Source organism: Mastacembelus armatus, chromosome 7 (genome assembly GCF_900324485.2).
Source record: "Mastacembelus armatus chromosome 7, fMasArm1.2, whole genome shotgun sequence".
In the NCBI taxonomy this organism is placed as follows: domain Eukaryota; kingdom Metazoa; phylum Chordata; class Actinopteri; order Synbranchiformes; family Mastacembelidae; genus Mastacembelus; species Mastacembelus armatus.
Window position 1 is genome coordinate 21,159,344 of NC_046639.1, and position 17,561 is coordinate 21,176,904.

A 17,561-nucleotide genomic window follows, 5' to 3' on the forward strand; every position below is an offset into this window, starting at 1 on the left:
ACTGGGGGAGTCCCAGCTTGGCTATGTTAGCTGTCATGCTTATGGTTTTAACTCTCATTAACATTGTTCACTCACTTGTTCATTCCCTTACTCACCCTCACCTCTCTCTCTCTCTCGCACTCACACAAACACACACAAACACACACAAACACACAACCTGAACTAAAAACATGCCGGACTATCTCTGCAATTACCAGAGCTCTCTGTGATAAAATGGTGACTCCTTTAGTCAGAACAGTCACAGACCCCGTGGTGTTAAAACAATACAGTTGGATCACATTATCCTGACTGACTCACACCGACAGAGTATTTAGTGACGTGAAGGGAAACCAGGGACTTGAACTGAAGGCCACAGAACTTTAACCACCTCAAACTACATTTTTGTGACATTTTCCACCACCTACTGAAATGATTAAGAATGCTGCTTACAGTAAGCTGTCTGAAAGTGTTCTATAACGTTGACAGTGAAAACCAGTAAAATCTAAACCATATTTGACATGATTTAACAACAATGAGGGCAATGAGTGACTTATTCCTATAGTAACATAAGTGCAAAAACATGATTTGACCAAGAGATTTCCATTTGACAGGAGGCCTACAGGGAATCAGATCAGCTGCAGAAAAATAGAAACTGCACTTTCTTTTATCTCATTAGAAATTTTGTATGTTAAGGGTTAGTTTATTAGAAATAAATTTACTGCCAATAATAAGGCAAAATCAAAAGTATGGCCCACAACCTTGAGGAAAATTGTTCCAGTAAAGAAAGAACAGGATGAAAACACTATCAGAGAAAGAAAAATCAGTTTGCAGACTTTCTCTTGCTGGATCTCTGTTGCTCTTTAATCTAAAATGCATTTTTTTCACTAAAGAGAAAGAGAAACTGGAAAGCAGGACTAACCACAAATGTCCCTGATGAAAGGCTTTTATGTTGCAGAAACATCAGGAGGGTTATGCTGTGCTTCCTCTCATCCCTACATCCTCCCCCATTTCCGTTGTATCTATCTGTACTTGATTGCACATCCTCTTCTTGTAAAGAGAACCAGGCAGTAGAAACCGTGCAGGACTTAGTTTCACGTAAAACATATTTTGACATGTTCAGCAGATAAGAAGGCTGCCAAGGACGAGAGGCACCAAGGGACCCTGATGCACAGAGGGGAAGGAGGGATCAGAATTACACAGTTCTGCCCTGCTTCGGTAGGATGAGTCAAACATTTACCAGTCGGTGCTATGGCCCAGACAGCCCCAGAGCTCATCTGTCACTCAAATAAGAAGCCAATCACTTTTGCAGTGTCAAGACTTTGTATCTATCAAATGTCAGTGTGAAGGTAACCGTGTGTATAGCTATGGCATGACAGTAAATGGGAAACAATGTAACCATGGCGGCACCATTCTGTAATTAGAGAGGTTGAAAAAAAACAATACAAATGCACCTGGATGGCTGGTTTCTGGATTAATTCAGCTGTGAAACTTCCACAACATCCAAATAGTTGCATTGAATCTGTTTATGGATTAGGTGAAAACGACCAATGACCAAACATTATGACCAAACATTATGTATGTTTTATGTATCATAATGAGAGTACCTGAACATACCTGAGGTGAAAATAATACTTCTAGCAAAGATATTGCTGTCTGTATCTTTACACTAAACCAAAAATTATTTAGTAAAAAAACATTTTTATATTTGAAAAAAAACAGACAGTGGTCTGTGCCTTTTTACTGTAGAAGCAAAAGCAGAAAGTCTTCTCAATCGAGTTGTTTCTCTACGTATAAATCTATGAGCTGAGAAGATCCAGTCAAAAATCATCATGGGAAACAGGAGGTTTTTTCCTGACAAGCGGAAATGCCTCTTCTTGCCTAATTAAACAGACAGGCCGATCAACTCGTCACAGCCTGCATTTCACTAATTTTAATCCTTCATCCTCCCACTGTCTCTCTTTTTCCCCAGCCTGCCCTCCACAACTGACCCTCAGTCACCCCCCCCCCAGTTCCCTGTGGGCTAAATTTTCCACTTGGGATCAGAGATAAGGAGGAACTGTTCTCTGAGAACAGTAAAACTACTTCTGTGTTTTTAGAGATGGGCCAGCTGGAGGCAAAGACAACAGAACAGAATGACAGAAGGCAGCAAAAAAAAGAAAAGCTATTATTCTATCTGGAAATTGTCTGAAGAAAAGTGTTTTTTTTATTTTTTTGTTTTGTTTTTTTAAAAATCAGACAGCTGGAGCAGATGTGACAGGATACTGAATGATGAGGTAATGAGCTGATTTGTCACCAATCCACCATCCATGTACAGATGTAGACAGAATGGGTTACAGGAGGGCAGTAAACATTCTTACAGAGGAACAGAGGTAACAACCAATTGTTTAGTACAAGCTGGTCACATACAAAGGCTGAAGATCAACAAGCTGTCGGCTAGAAACAGGCTGTGTCTCTATTGTCACTAATGTGCAATTTCACAGTATCAGCTGAGATGGACACCATAGCCAGAACCCCACGCCCTGCCTTATCCGACCTCTCCCTTCCTGGGGAGCAACGATGGATATCACTGTTTAACCAGAAGTCAACAACCACACATTAAGTCAGCTACAGTAGGATATGAACCAACGTCCTGCTCAATTCTTTCTGTACACACTATTAACAATGATTTAGATTGTTTCCCCTCAGGATTTGTTATTCAATGAGCTGGCTTGCAACATTTCCAGAATTGGAAAAAGGAACTTTCTAACAACGTGGATGTTGGTTAGTTCTGTTCCTGTAGCTTCGGATTTAGTGCTGGAATACTGGAAAATGCAACTCTTTCTATTTTTCTTCATATCAAACATAAAACGCATCTTATGTCCTGCAGAAATAAATCACCTTACAAACACCATGTAAGAGTTTAAAAAAAGCCATATCACAAAGCCTGATTTTACTTTTTATTGCATGTACTAATTCAAAGCCATCCTTTTATCTCTGAACTCAGGCTCTCCTCAGATAAAAGACAAGAGGATGGAGCAATGCTGGAGAAATAAGTCTCGTCTTTGCCACATGCCTTCACCCTTGGCTTCCTCTCCTTCACCCAGTGCCTGCCAAGGCTCCCTGGCTCAGTCTCTGCCACCTCTCCATCACTCTGGCCATAGCTGGCATTCTCCCCCCTCTGCATCTCTCTGTCTATTCATTATACCATCCCTCCATCAATGACCCTTTCACAGAGGCAGCAGTGTGGGGTTGGCTTGTAGCGATGCCTGAGGAATGCAACTGGCTTCAAATTAGTGGAAATCTTGAGACCTCTGCCCTCACAGTGCTGCTGTCATGTCTTTTCACACCTCACTGGCATAACAATACACTAAACTCAGATAAGCATCCCGAGCCCATTCCTAGAGACCAATGCAGTCACATTAATATTTAAGAACAAGGACATCTTATTGGCACGTATTCATACGTACACTAAATTTTCTAAGTCTTACAAATGGCATTAACTTTCACTGTTTTCTCAGATTTATCCATTTTTGTCCTTACCTTGGCCTCACACTTCCTGTGGGTGGCTGTCTTGCATACTGAAAAGAACAAGAGTAAGGAAGAAGTAAGGAAAGGGAAAAAAAAAAGACAATAACTACCATCATGGCTGCATTGGCCAGTTATTAATAATAACATGCAAATGTACATATAAGTAATAAGGTTTACCTGCAACCTACAAGCTCTACTTGCTTTTATTGTATGTCAAGTTGAAGTAAAAATTTTGGTATCATCTCTATTGCACAGTTATTTTCTCCACACCACATCTTTTATCCCAAATCATGAATCCTTTGTCCTGCAGCCTACGTGCTGCCAGTTCACTTTTCTTACTCATCATGTCTGGTAGACCTGCACACCAACCTGCCATGGCATCATCTGAAATATTCTTCTATACCAAATGACCTCAGACGACCATGCTTGCAACACTTACCTCTGCAGAAGGAGCCTACGCTGTCGATGTTCTGCCGACACACGCTGCACTGCCGCTTCTTCTTGAAGGTCTTTTCCTTGAAGACGTGAGGCTCCACCTTCCCTGCCTGATCAAACACAAAAAACCTGGTTTACACACAGTCCTTTTTTCACCTTTATCCATGAGCTTTACTTGGCAGATGTTAAGCATTGTTCCCCAACCTACTGTACACACTCTTGACTGATGGCATGAAAACAAGGTAAACAAGGAATCTCAGCTTCCCCAAATCTTTTCACAAAAAGAAAGAAGAAGAAAGAGTCATGGCTTACAAGCCAGTGAACTGTAATAATGATAGGAGCTTAGAACTGTCAGCTTTGGGACTGCTAGCTTTAAGACCAGGGTGCATAGTTGTGTGAATGTGTTTGTGTGTGTCTGTGTGAGAATACATGTGCACAACATCCTCTACTGCCTTTGTGCCTTGAACTTGTGTTCTGGTTGTGTAACTGTCTTCCAGTAATAATCCTTGTGGTTCTTGCTCAGATCCTACTTAAAAGTCTCATTAAGTGTGCGTTTGGGTTTTTCTGAGTGGGTGCTAGCTCAATACTATCACTGTGAGGACATTTTGGTCAGTTCTTACACCATAAAAAGGTGGTTTAAGGATTAATACAGCTTTAAGGCTCAGATTAGAGATGTATGTTAGGGTAAGGGACAGTGCTGGCTGGTATGACCAAAAATTTATATCACTGTATTTTTCAAAATGATTCCAATTTCACTCTATATGATGGTAGATTTTTTTCATGCATGAAAAGGTGTTAACCACATTTGCTGATTGGATATTCTTGAAACCAAAGTACCTCCAAACAACAGACACAGCTCCTCTTTTTGGCTCCTCTTCTGTGTCAGTTTCAGAATTTTTCTCGTTTTCTCATCTGTCCTCTCCATCTTCACTGTCACACATACAGCTATGCCCTCACCATGTGCGTTTAGGAGTGCAACAGTGAAAAGGGGCTCCTATCAAGCAGTGTCACGCCACGCCACGTTCTGAACCTTGTGTAAGTGACATACACCGGAATTGATTTATGTTAAAAATTCATATCATAACACCAGCATTGGGTTTGAACTGGTATACTTCCCAGCACTAGTAAGGGACTACATGCTATCAATGAGACAAGCGTATGAGGACATTGATCTGAATGTGTGTTTGTTTTGTGGTGTCAGAGCCACAGATGACTGGGCCTCTTGTGACTCTAATAGTGTCTGAGCATGAGAACAGCAACGACCGCAGGCTAAGTACAAGGATTACTTAGCATGTTTTCATTAAAGATACATAATGGGAAAAAGAGGGGGGGAAAAAAAAACAGTGGGGGGGCATGTGAACAAACACTGTGCAATGTCATGTTCTGACGCAGAACAAATAATCTGGAAACTGGCAGGAACCTAGTCAAAAGCATAGACTTTGGACAGAAAGTGCTTCTCTGTTCACTTGAGTGAGAGCAAATATAAGTGCAAACAGACAATCAGCGTCATCACTGTGAGAAAACAGTTATATGTAAGAAAGTGACCCTGCTGCTAAAGCTACTCAGTGCCCATGTTCCCATTGCATTGGAGGATAAAACTGATACATACATATGATGGTTTTTTGGTCACTGTGTACTTTTCCTCCTTGGTAACAAAGCAAGGGAGCTGTTTGCACACTTTTTCCATTATTGCACTGCTCTGACTGTTCTCTGGACTGGACAGTGTTTGGACAGCTGCCTGCCTGGCATTACGCTCTGCCAGCTGTGATCAGCGGCTGCTGGCCTGCTCCAGTATATGTGTACTATGACCGCAGTGCCCTGACTGGTGGAGGTGGACCAAGTGGGTGGCTCAGGTGGGTGGCTAACGTGATGGTGAGCTGCTGTTGGTTATGTAATATGGTGTTCTCTAAAACTGTGTAGTCATTACTTTCGGAAGTTATACTTTTGTTTTTATTAGATTTTCATCTATTTTCAGCCTGTTGTTTGTATCTTCTCACAGAAACGAACAAATATTCACACAGGTTTCATGTTATCTTGATCCTGTTTTGATGATCTTTGATTTGGCTTGCCTTCTCTACTCCAAGTCCACAATTTCCTCAACCACAAACATAAACACTCCTTCACCTCATGACCAATTTAACTCCCAGATGTATTCCTTGCTCATTAACTCTGACTTGACAGTGATGCCTTCTGACCAAGCAGATATGGACTTCAGGACGCTGTCTGACATAAAAACTTCTTGTGTGTGTGATTTTTTTGGGGGGATTCAGTCTATAGTATGCCCTCATCCACATCTATGAACTATGTGTGTGCATGAGTAAACACATAAGGCCCACGGTGAGTTTAAAAAAGCAGACAGTTACTGTCAGCTAAACCACAGCAGTGATGTGGGTTGAGATATAAACATATGGATGAGAGCTTGGAAGCATTCCTCCTCTTTCATACACAATCATAACCACTATATAGTCCAACCACAGGCAATCATGGTCATACGGTGATACACAGTTGTGCTACTGAACGCTGTCTAAGGGTTCATGTTTGACACCAATATGAGCTGTAACACTTGTGGAGGGTAAAAATATTCACAGTTTAAGCAGAAACTTATTTTAGTTTCAAAACAGTCATTATTTCAGAGGGGTTTAAAGGTCAATTTTTAACTTGGGAACAAAACTGGACCAAATGTCACCTCAAGGTCCATTTAGTAAACATATCAATAAATAAATAAAAACCTGCCTCATCTGTGTGTTACTGTTTCCACCTCCATTTTATTCATCTTACTGTTTGAACAAAATATTTGAATTTGCGCATTTCAACTTTAACAGCAGAAATGACAGATCCAAATTTTTTTTAAAAACATATCTTACTTTTTATTGTTGGTTATTGCTTTCTTGCAACTGTTGATGTCATTATTTATTACATTTAATATAAATGTAACACAATTATGACAAGAAACAAAATGACAAAGTCAAACTTGACACCCCTGTGTCATGGGGAGATTCCCACAGCTAACAATGTTTTCATAGCTTATTTAAGGAAAGCAGTCTGCAAACTGAGTTACAAAGCAAATTTATTGAAACACTAAACTCAGCTCAACTTGAGTCAGCATTAGGAGGAAACCACAAAGAAGGAGGTTTACAACAAAGAGGATGATTATAACAGAGGAAAGAGAAAACAGCTGGTAGAGTCCAAGTGTATGAGCCTTAACCTCAAGACAGCAATTGCTGTCAAAAAAAAAACACCTTTCTCGAGTAAAAATGTTCCCTAATAAAACGTGTTATTTGGTAATTGCTAATAAAGAAAGCGATGGATCATTTCAGCTGCCTGATGGAAAAGAGCGGAAAAACAACATGTGCAATTCAATATCAGAACAAATCCATTTTTCCATTTCACAGGCAATGAAGATATTGTATTCACTCAGACTGTAGATGCACATTTCCACAACCAAACAAGTTAACCGAACAGGATCCACCTGCCATTACGGCCAAACAGCCATGGACAAACCTTCACAGCATAAAGTACATGTGATCACTGGAGCTACACATCTGCCTCAGTGACACCAACTACCTGAGAAGCCAGGGAGAAAAACTCACACACATTCACTCACGTGCAGACGTGTATCCCTGCAGACAGTCAGTGGAAACAGACAACCTGCTCCTTTCCTCTTCCCATCCCCATGTCCCCTGCCAGGACAGACCCCACCTCTCCTCTCTACACACAAGAAGCCTTCTTCTGGTATTTTTAGCCTTCTGGCAAAAAAAGGAACGAGAGGTTTCTGGAGTCAAAGAGATGCTTTCTAACCAGGGATCCCTCCCCTTCCGGGCTGCATGTCTGCCAGCCGTCACAGAACAGTAGCTGGATTGAACGAGGGAGGAGTTGGACACAAAAGATGCACACACAGGCAGAGATTGATGGATGCAAATGTAAAAACAAATACACAAAAACAGAGGGCAATTCGTACACGCACACACATCCCTGGGAACTCTCACGCCCTGCCCTTTTGTTTCTTTCTAAATATAGTCCTGATATTTAGGCACTGACAGTCATTGTGTGGGAGTGGTCCATAACTGATAGGACTGGGCAATGTGACCTCAGCTACAGCTGCAGATGGTCAGTGAGCACACACTGATGGTAGCCTCAGGGGGGAAAGTCTCCTCACTGATTTAGCCATTAAAAGACCTCTGTGACTGCCATGTATAATGGCCCTCTGTCTTCAGATCTAGATCATTACTTTCCAGACCCAATCACAGCCTCTTAGCTAAATGTGCACCAGTTCTGCACTGCCAACACTGGCAGGTGTTTCACATTGTGTGCTGCTGTGATGCACTGATAGAAATGCTTTTTGTTTTTTTGTTATATTTTTCTATCTGATGGTCTATTTAGTAGCTAATTCATTTATATTACTTGAATTCAGCAAGAACAGTTAGCAAAAAAAAAAAAAAAAATCAAAACCAATGCAGCACAACCAGGACATCACATTCTTCTTCTTACACACCTTCTACTTTCTGGTGGCTACATTTCCCACAATGCAACATCACTTAATTCACTTGACAGTACAGATCTGCTAGTATTATGCTAATAGCACCAGTTACTCCTCCCCCATACACTGTGTGTAGTAGACTGATACATGTTTGTTTAAAATGACTTAACAATTGACAAATCAAAGAACAGTTTCAGCTTTATGGCAAATAGACTGGTCAAGTCAGATCAGGTGTGCAGGCCAAGCAAGTTTCCCCAAAGACAATCACATTTTTAGTGTCCTGAGGTGAAATGTACAGATAAGCAGTCACAGTGGAAATGCCCACAGTCTGTTTTTGTGACTGGAAACTTTAACGCCCATTAGAAATGGACAGCAACTGGAAACTGTTAATTTTACGGTTGCTTTTACGCCCTACAACACACACTGAATCAGTGGTGTGTTTGTTCCAGCTCATGTACTTAAATCCCACCCTACATTGAGACTGTCTCACATGGACCAGTATCAGTTCCTGCATCATTTGTTGGCATCAGGAGCCAGCGTGTGTGCTAACAAATGTGTGTCAGTTCTTTTGTATGCAAGTGCACGCGTGTGTCTTAAGGGTGGGACAGGCAGCGGAGGGAACAGAGACTGCCTGTTCCCGAGGTGATGTCAGTGCACTGCCATGTTACACTTCCTTTTTCTAGGACTCCTGCTGCAAACACACACACAGACAGGATGGTCTCATGGCTCCAGCACCAACACACCCTGCTACAGTTGATATTTACTGGCAAAACGCACCATGTGTTTTGCCTCAAAATATTATCCATGCATGGTGAAGTGGCCCCAGTAAGTGAATAACATCACCCACAGGGAGATGATTAAGTGATGATTAAGCACATTAGTGAGGAACAGATCTAACCTGTTGCTACATCCAGTGCAGTAAAAAGGAATCATTTGCATCCATGCTGCAGGATTTTCAGGTAAGAGTTAGTAGCTGCTACTGTAGATATGAATGAGATGAATGTGAACTAGCCTCTGTTTCAGCCTTTTAACTTGGCACCTGAACAGGGGGTCTCACAAGTAAATACAACCATCATGTGGTATTTCTACACCAACAGTTACACCCAGTAATTTCAAATACAGAATAGCTGCTGTAAGTTGAGCACAACCACAGTATTGTGTAGTGGTTACTCAGTATCTCCACTGGAGCAGCTGATTTTAAATGCCTTGCTCAAAGGCAGCAAAGTTTTTTTTTTGTAGGAGGAAAATGTGCATTACTCATTTGACTTCCCTGCCCAGATTTTTACAAAAAATCATTTTTCAGCACAAGCTCCTTTTCCAATCTGATCCTAATACAGGTTGACCAACACTTATCTGTATTAAACAGGGTTCACATATGAGAAAAACCACACTGTTATCAGTAAAGGGGAATTTGGAGCGATTGGCCAGTGTTATCTTGTTGTTAATCCGGAGCCGTCTTCCTCACATTGCAAAGCAGGAGAGGAACTAGGACAAGCTGGCAAAATGATATGGAGCCAACACTAACTGGCTGATGTACCAAACAGGCAACACACATGCCTGTTTGCCACATGCCACATGCAAGCATACTGCACATCCACCTGTAGACTAATGCAGCAAAGCACACAAGACAGATCTTTACTCACATCAGCCTTTTAAACTTGTGCTCATAATGTGAGACACATGTTCATTACACACTCACACTCAATCCTCACTTGTCATCACAGTCTCCTGAAGGAGGATGCAACAAATTGCAATCACACGTGTAATTTAAGCCTACATCTTCTTTTACAGGGCAATCCTTTCAACTCACCTATGGGCCCCCAGTGTTTCATACTGCATCAGAAAGGAAACACAAACCGCAGGTATCTATGAGCCAACAGCATGTTGGGTTTATGAGTGATGAGTTAAGACAAACAAAGTAAAGGAAAATCAGTGGTGACTGATCCAAACACCATCTCCGGCTCTTGGCCTATTTAGACTTACAGCTGGGAATACACGAGGAAAGGAACTGGAGAAATATAGAGGAAACATCCCGCAACTCAGCCCCCAAAACAAACTTCATCCAAATAAAGTCTGGCCGCTTTTTTAACTTCCCAATTATTGGTCATTTTCACTCGGATTTAAACACCTGTCGCGTCGTTACCTGCCGTGAAAATCCTGAGAAACATGTTTTCTTCGCCTCCAACATGTCACCGCGACCTTTTAACAGTAAGTGGCGCTGACGCAGGAACAGCGGGGACGGTGGGGGCTGCTTAATGCATCATATGACCCCATTCAGAAGATTTTTAGTCAGTTTAATAAGATGAGCGTCGAGAAAGTTCTCAGAGAACAGCAACGAGTCACGAGGTCCCTACTCCGTGTCCCCTTCACTGTCAACCTGTTGCCAACAACATCCCAGCAACGGGGCTCATGGTTTTAAAGCTACACACAGTCAAATTCGCAAAGTGCGCAACTGCACAGCCAACACATGGAAACTCAGCATCGCACATCCATCCACAATCCTTCATGCAGACTCCAAATGCAGACAGACTGTAGGAACCGACTCTAAGACAAGCGCAACAAATTCCTAAAAAGTCCCCTTCCACATTAAAAAACTCACCTTGTTCATTTTGCCGCTGATCTTATCTACCTGGTTTAAAAGTTGCCCGTCATTCTCGGGGAGGCCACCTATAACATGTCCCGGGACTATGAGATAACTTGTTTTCTTTACCACGGTCCACCCTCTTTTCTGGGGCTGCAGGGTGGAGCTACACGCAGCTCCTTGCATGTGTGGAGTATGAGTACTGGAATTTCACCCTCTGATTGGTCGGTTCCTCCAGGGGAGCGTGAGGATACTTGATCTGGATTGGCTGAAATAATCACTGCTATTATTACAAAAAGCCTTAGAATAAACTTTTTAAACGTAAAATGAGTATTTGTTTGATCACATATCATAAGATGTCAGTATTTGTACTATGTATTGATTTATGATCTATGTGTACTGTTCAGTAACGTTGTCCCTTTCATATTTTAAAGTAAATATTTTAATAATTGTAATTATATAACAAGAGAACTAGTCCTATTCTTCACAACCAGACCCAGACTATGTTAGGTGGATCTGAGTGCAAGTACTCAGATATTCTACTTGAGTAATTTGTGTAGTAGCAGAAGATATTTAGTGTGATCCAAAACTAAGATGAGCACCACCTGCCTTTCCTGCACTCACCAGTAATTATAGCAAACATATACTAAAGATCAGCATCTCATTAATTAGTCTTGATTTTTGTGTTTTCTCCTAGTTAATTTAACTTATGTGGCTATATTTTTAATATAGTATAACATAGCAATAGTTTTTATTTCAACCAGGTAAGAAATGAAAACCTCTTTTTGAAGGTCAGTACTTTTTGTGTGGCCAGTGTCTCCATCAACTTACTATATAAATCCTACATCGGGAAATACATGTGCAGAATAGTGTGTTAGTAAAGTAGCAGCACCTAGTGGTGAAATAAGAGAAATGAAGACTTTGTCTAACACCTTTCCTAATATTAATCACTTTTTAGGTATTTTTAACATTATGTCTCAGAACCATTGTCATAATTTGCTCACCTACAAACAATCAGTAATAGAAATGGTCTAACAAGTTTTTTGATACAGTGATGTAGATGAAAACATGTCAGCACATTTTTCAGATTTTAAACTAATTCTCTCGAGCAAAAATTTTCTTTCATGAAATCTTTAACTCATTGCCAGCCTGTCTGTTTATGCTCATGGTTGTTATTCTACTCTATATATGCCTATATAAGTGAATTTCTTCTAAACTGCCTGTCTCAAAATGTTAGCTCATAATTTTACTCAGTATCAGACTACTAATGCACACAGCATTATTTCTGTCTACTTTCTCAATCTCTTAGTCACTTCCATATGTGTCAGACTGATGTGCAGGTATGAAGGCTGTACAGTATATATCCCCACCAATCAGTGCAGAATGTAACTGACTTATGACGTATGCGGTAACCTCTTGCAAACAACACGTGCGGTAATGCAGTCCATTCCTCGACTCATAACTCTGGTATTTCCTGCTCATAGCATTAAAAAAAGTGAGCACTCACAGGTTTGGGAGCCTTGTGGAGTTTGAATATTTGCAGAATTTTTGGCTGCTTTTCTTTTAGATCATGACAGAGTGAGAGGGAACGAGGAATGAGTTAAAGAAGAAACATGGATTACAAAGTAGAAAGCAGAGTAGTAAAGGTGAACAAGGTAATTGGGGAGGTGGTGAGGGCACATGCCAGACTAGGAATACTGAGGGACCATGAGAGACAGGAAACTGCAGCTTGGGATTGGAATGAGGGGTTGAGTCGGTGAGTAAAGTGGGGGAGGGTCATGTTGAAAGAAAGATGTAGACAGTGAAAGAAGGGGAAAAAAGTTTCTGTGGATTAAACAAAAGAGATAGTAGAAATAATTTTTGGAGATGGTTTGAGAATACAAATATTTTGGAAGATAGTAAATGTGGAATGAATCCTTCAACATCGAATGACTACAGTCCACACCATAATACAAGGTGCTTCATACTGCACCAAATATCACAGGGGATTCCAAGTGTTTTCATCTTGTCTGTCATAACACAGAATTTGGAGTCTTGTGGAAGGACTTGGAAGTAAATGAGAAAGTGGACAGAGTGGGAACCAGGGCCAAGCGGAAATGAGGGGAATAGGAGGCTAAAAAAGGGGGCCCTGTAACTCGATGGAGGATTGTGCAAGACAGCCCTACGCCAAAAGCTGATAAGGTGCAGCTGTTGAAGGAGCGAAAGAGCAAGAGCAAGTGAGGAGTGTGGGTAAGACAGAAAGATACAGAAGATGCAAAAAAGCACAAATTCAGATTTATTGTGCAGATGAGTTCAATAAAATTTTGTGTGTAAGAAAGAAAATATTTTGTGCACAGTTTGCTGTGAGGTGTTTCTTTAAGGGTGGTGCTGGGATTTTTTTTTTTTTTTTGAATGGGTGATGTTTGGAGAGTTAGTGAGGAAATAGTTTATGTCTTTCCCTTTTCTCTCGATCAGCTTTCATCTGCATGCCTGCTACACACAACAACAAGCCTTCCTCAAATCCTACTTAGATTTTAGGACAGAACATTGTTTTCAAGCCACAGGAATCTAGTGTGGGTCAGCCATCCCCTGAACCTAGACTTCACATAGGAATTCACCTTTTTTCTAAAGGACTGGAGTGGAAGAATCACTTCTATTCTTTTCTGTTTGTATCTGGATCTTTGGGGCCTATATTTAACCCTAACTGGTCAGTGTTCCTTCCTTACCTCCTTCCTGCTGGGTGTGCGTTAGAGTGAATGCCTGTGGTTCAGGGCCCCAGTGTTGGTCACAGCCAATCTAAATTTTGTTGTTCATGAGAAATTACAGGGAGGCTAGACAAATACACGTAAAACCACTGTCACAGTGCCAGGTCTCTATATATTTCTAGGATCAACAACACACAAGAAAAAAGCAAATCTAGTTTGTTTACAAATTTTACTGCCCTTTAAAGAGAAGAATGGACATCATTTTCTAAACCAGTAGCATTATAAGCAAATACCAGAAAGACTGACAATAACAGTAGTCTGTAAAGTCAGGAGAGTTCAAGTTGGGAACAAAATAGTATTATATTACAAACAAATAACTTAACATGGTTTAAGACATTTCTATAATCAGAACCATTTCAATTATCAAACAGCTTCATAAAGCCTCTGCATCCCACCTTCCCAACATCCATCCATCCGTCTATCCATCCATCCATCCATCCATCCATCCATCCATCCATCCATCTATCCATCCATCCATCCATTATCTATACCTGCTTATTCCTTAACCAGGGTCACATGGATCTGCTGGAGCCTATCCAGCTCTCTTTGGGTGAAAGGCAGGGGTACCACCTGGACAGGTCACCAGTCCATCACAGACCTTCCCAACATCTTAGCTAAATGCTAACAAAGTGATAGTGACAATGCTAACATTTGATTTGATGATGATGTTTATTATTAAGCCACCCTGAAAAGGCCATAAACGTCTGCACCCAGTTTCATGGCGACCCATCGAATATTTGTTAAGATATTTCAGTTTGGAGCAAAGCAATGGCCTGACTGACAGATATTTTCATTCCTAGATCCATGCTGTCGTGTGGCTAAAAGCAATCCTGCCATTCCCTGGAAATGGAAGCTCAGAGAGAATATGTTTCATATTAAAAATGTAACTGCTATGTGATTCGCTTAATGACTTTCATACCTTTGGCAGTACATGTTGGTGAATAAAATACATTTACTCTGAAGGCTGCCCTGTCAAGACATTATGACATTTAGCTTTTAATACCAGTATAGTCTATCTGTGATCATAACACACAACAGTTCAGAAAAATAATTTTTTGATAGGGATGTGACATTGTGGCATTTTCAGCACTTCTGTCCAAGGCTTGACTACTTTGTCCCACGTGAATTTTGCATTGTTCATCAGAGCTTGCTAATTTGTTTTGTAGAGACAAACTATTGACTCTCACTCCCAGGAGATGTTTATTCCAAGAACCCATTTATAGAAGGCAGTTTATTGACACTCAGCCACTCTCCATCAACAGCTATCCAAGAAACACTGCACAGAGGCAAAATTGGCACAGTGAAGTGCATATTGAAGAGAGAATATGAAACCAGAGCAGGATAGGGACAATCCAACACCTATAAAATAATGCAAATCACAAAACCTTAAATAACACAATCAAATCAAGAACAGGGCTCAGTACTTTCTGAAGAATGTGTTTCAACCACAAAAACTACAAATATGTACAAAGGTTATGAAACTGAAATTAATATGTTGTTAATAGGATGAGTTTTCTCATTACACCTAATTAAAAAAAATCATGATGCAAAAAGTTTAATGATAAACAAGTGTAATAAAATATCCCTTTCCCATGTTACTGGCATAACACAAGCAAATTATGTGGAGTATGTGGATCATCATTTTCTGTTGCCAGAGGTTTCCAGTAAGTGCCGGACATGGTTCACATCTGTGCTGGGTTCTCTCTGATAATAGCATCTGAACTGTGATACTGCTCACACCTTCTGTATGATTGTCTGCAGGTCCATGGAGAACGACCATGATACAAGAAAAACAAGCAGTGAAAAGCAAGTTTATAAAAGGCCATAAATAGATGAGACTACATCTCCTCCTCCTCAATAATCAGTGGGATTCAACTGGTTCCCACACCCATATGCAGTGAGGTCGGTCACTGCAGCATGACGTAGCCCAGAGGGCTTCATATTCCCACGCAGCTCAGCATGTGATACAGAGCTACTGGGACTGTGGTATAACCAAGCATGCACACATATGCAAAACATGGGCTGGTGAAGATGGAAAACATGCACATTTAGAAAAATGCACAGAAACATACCAAACACACATTTGGAAAAACCACAAATACTCATGCCTGTATGTAATCAAACATGTTGGAAACTGGTAGACATGGGCCATGCTTCTCAACTTTCTTTTGATGGCCAATAAAACCTTAAAGATCACTCTAGCCAGCTAGCTAGCCTGTCTTTGTTTACATGACGGTAATACCCTAGCACTGTTGAGGCCATTACAACAGTGCTATTGTATCTGCACAGATGTGGCCGCAGCTCAGAGATGCCATCGTCATCCACATCGTCTTTTGAATCATGGCCAAAGAAAACACAGACACACTCCTTGTAAGAATTCAATATAAACAAAAAATGTTTCTATTTTCTTATCTCCTGCATGTCTATTAGACTGACATCACACTAACTGCACTGAAATATGTTCAAATTAAGGATGAAAGTGTGGTGAAGTTTCTTCCTCACACTCTTCTATCACATGTGGATCTGATTTTGAACAACTCCATGCTCTTAAGCTGACACTGACCTTTGACCTTTTTTAAAACAGGGCTGAAGGGAAGAGATTTTCCCATCAGGTATCAAAACCATATCATGAAAATAATTATTTTTTGTAAGATCACTGACTGATGACTGATTCCTATTTAATGCTGGTTCGATAAAAATGAAACACAATCAAAATATACAATTAAATGCCCGTCTGTTTTGAAAATGTTTGCATGAAAACAGTGTTTGTCCAAAGTGTGGTGCTGCTGAGGCATCGTTACTACATCTACAATAAAAACAACCAGTGACATGGCTGTTTTTGATTCTACAACCTGGTGCCTACATTTCCCATAATTGCATTTTGTACATATTCCATCATAATGTTGATGATCAGTATATATTTGATCAACAAATAACTCAAAAAAGCATCTTTAAGGTACACTCCATCATCTTGTGACAGATCTGCTGTCCACTATCCTCAATACAAACACACATGCACACACACACACACACACACGCACACACACATACACAGAAACAATGCTCAAGATGATAGTTACAGTGACTATCACATTTCATCCCATCACACACGCATGTGAACCCCACATGCACACTGACCTTTGTCAGCCTCATCCTGCCACTGTCAGTCCTCTCCAGACTCCTTCTCTTCAGAGACGAGCTTCTGACCACCGGCACCGGTTGCACCTCTTCCTCCCCACACCAGTCCGAACTCAGGACGCAACCCATATAGGTGAACAGGGTCCTGACCTCGGAGACTTTTTCCTCCTCCTCTTTCTCTTTTCTCTACTTCTGTCCACCCTCCTCCTCCTCCTTACTCCCTCTTTGTCCTCTTCCCCTCGTCCTCTAAACAGGCTCCAAGCCCGGGCTCCTGGCAGATGTTTTTGTCAGCTGGAGAGGAGGAGAGGGAGGCCCTGCCCCTTTTCCTGGCTTTCGTTCAGCCCTGCTACAGGGACAGGGGGAAGGATACACTCAGTCACTTCCCCCCCTTCTTTCAACACGCACTTTAAAAACACCTCACTCCCCAACTCAGTCCTGCTGCATGCAGACCCCCCACTTTTTTGCCTCCACCTTTCTCAGACACACTTTTTCTTCTATTTATCTTTATGCCAGTCGCTCAGGCTCACTACATCTCCCTTCACACACATAACCCTTGATTCAATGGTCGAGGATTCATCTTCCCGTCCTCTCTGCTGTATTTCTTTGTCCTGTCTTCACCCTTTTCTCTCCTTTTGTTGCCTCTCTTCTTCTTTCCCAGTCCTCCCATCCCAAGAACATGTCTCTCCCTTCCTTCTTCCTC

The 17,561-nt window shown here is 41.1% G+C and overlaps 1 protein-coding gene across 6 annotated transcripts in view; it reads right to left on the reverse strand.

Annotated features, from left to right (window-relative positions):
- tns2a (tensin 2a) overlaps positions 1-17,273 on the reverse strand; it is a 41,648-nt gene extending 24,375 nt beyond the window's left edge. For 3 of the 6 annotated variants that reach the window (XM_026333543.1, XM_026333544.1, XM_026333542.1), the window contains exons 1-3: positions 10,998-11,146; positions 3,926-4,031; positions 3,499-3,536 (exon numbers count right to left, since the gene is read on the reverse strand). In XM_026333543.1, coding sequence (XP_026189328.1) covers positions 3,499-3,536; positions 3,926-4,031; positions 10,998-11,006 — 153 coding nt within the window. In that variant the 5' untranslated portion in view covers positions 11,007-11,146. Of the gene's footprint in view, positions 1-3,498; positions 3,537-3,925; positions 4,032-7,525; positions 7,651-10,541; positions 10,740-10,997; positions 11,147-16,861 lie in introns of those variants that run through there. The other 3 variants (XM_026333545.1, XM_026333546.1, XM_026333547.1) reach the window with 3 other exon arrangements.
- Between the last annotated feature and the right edge of the window lie 288 nt (positions 17,274-17,561).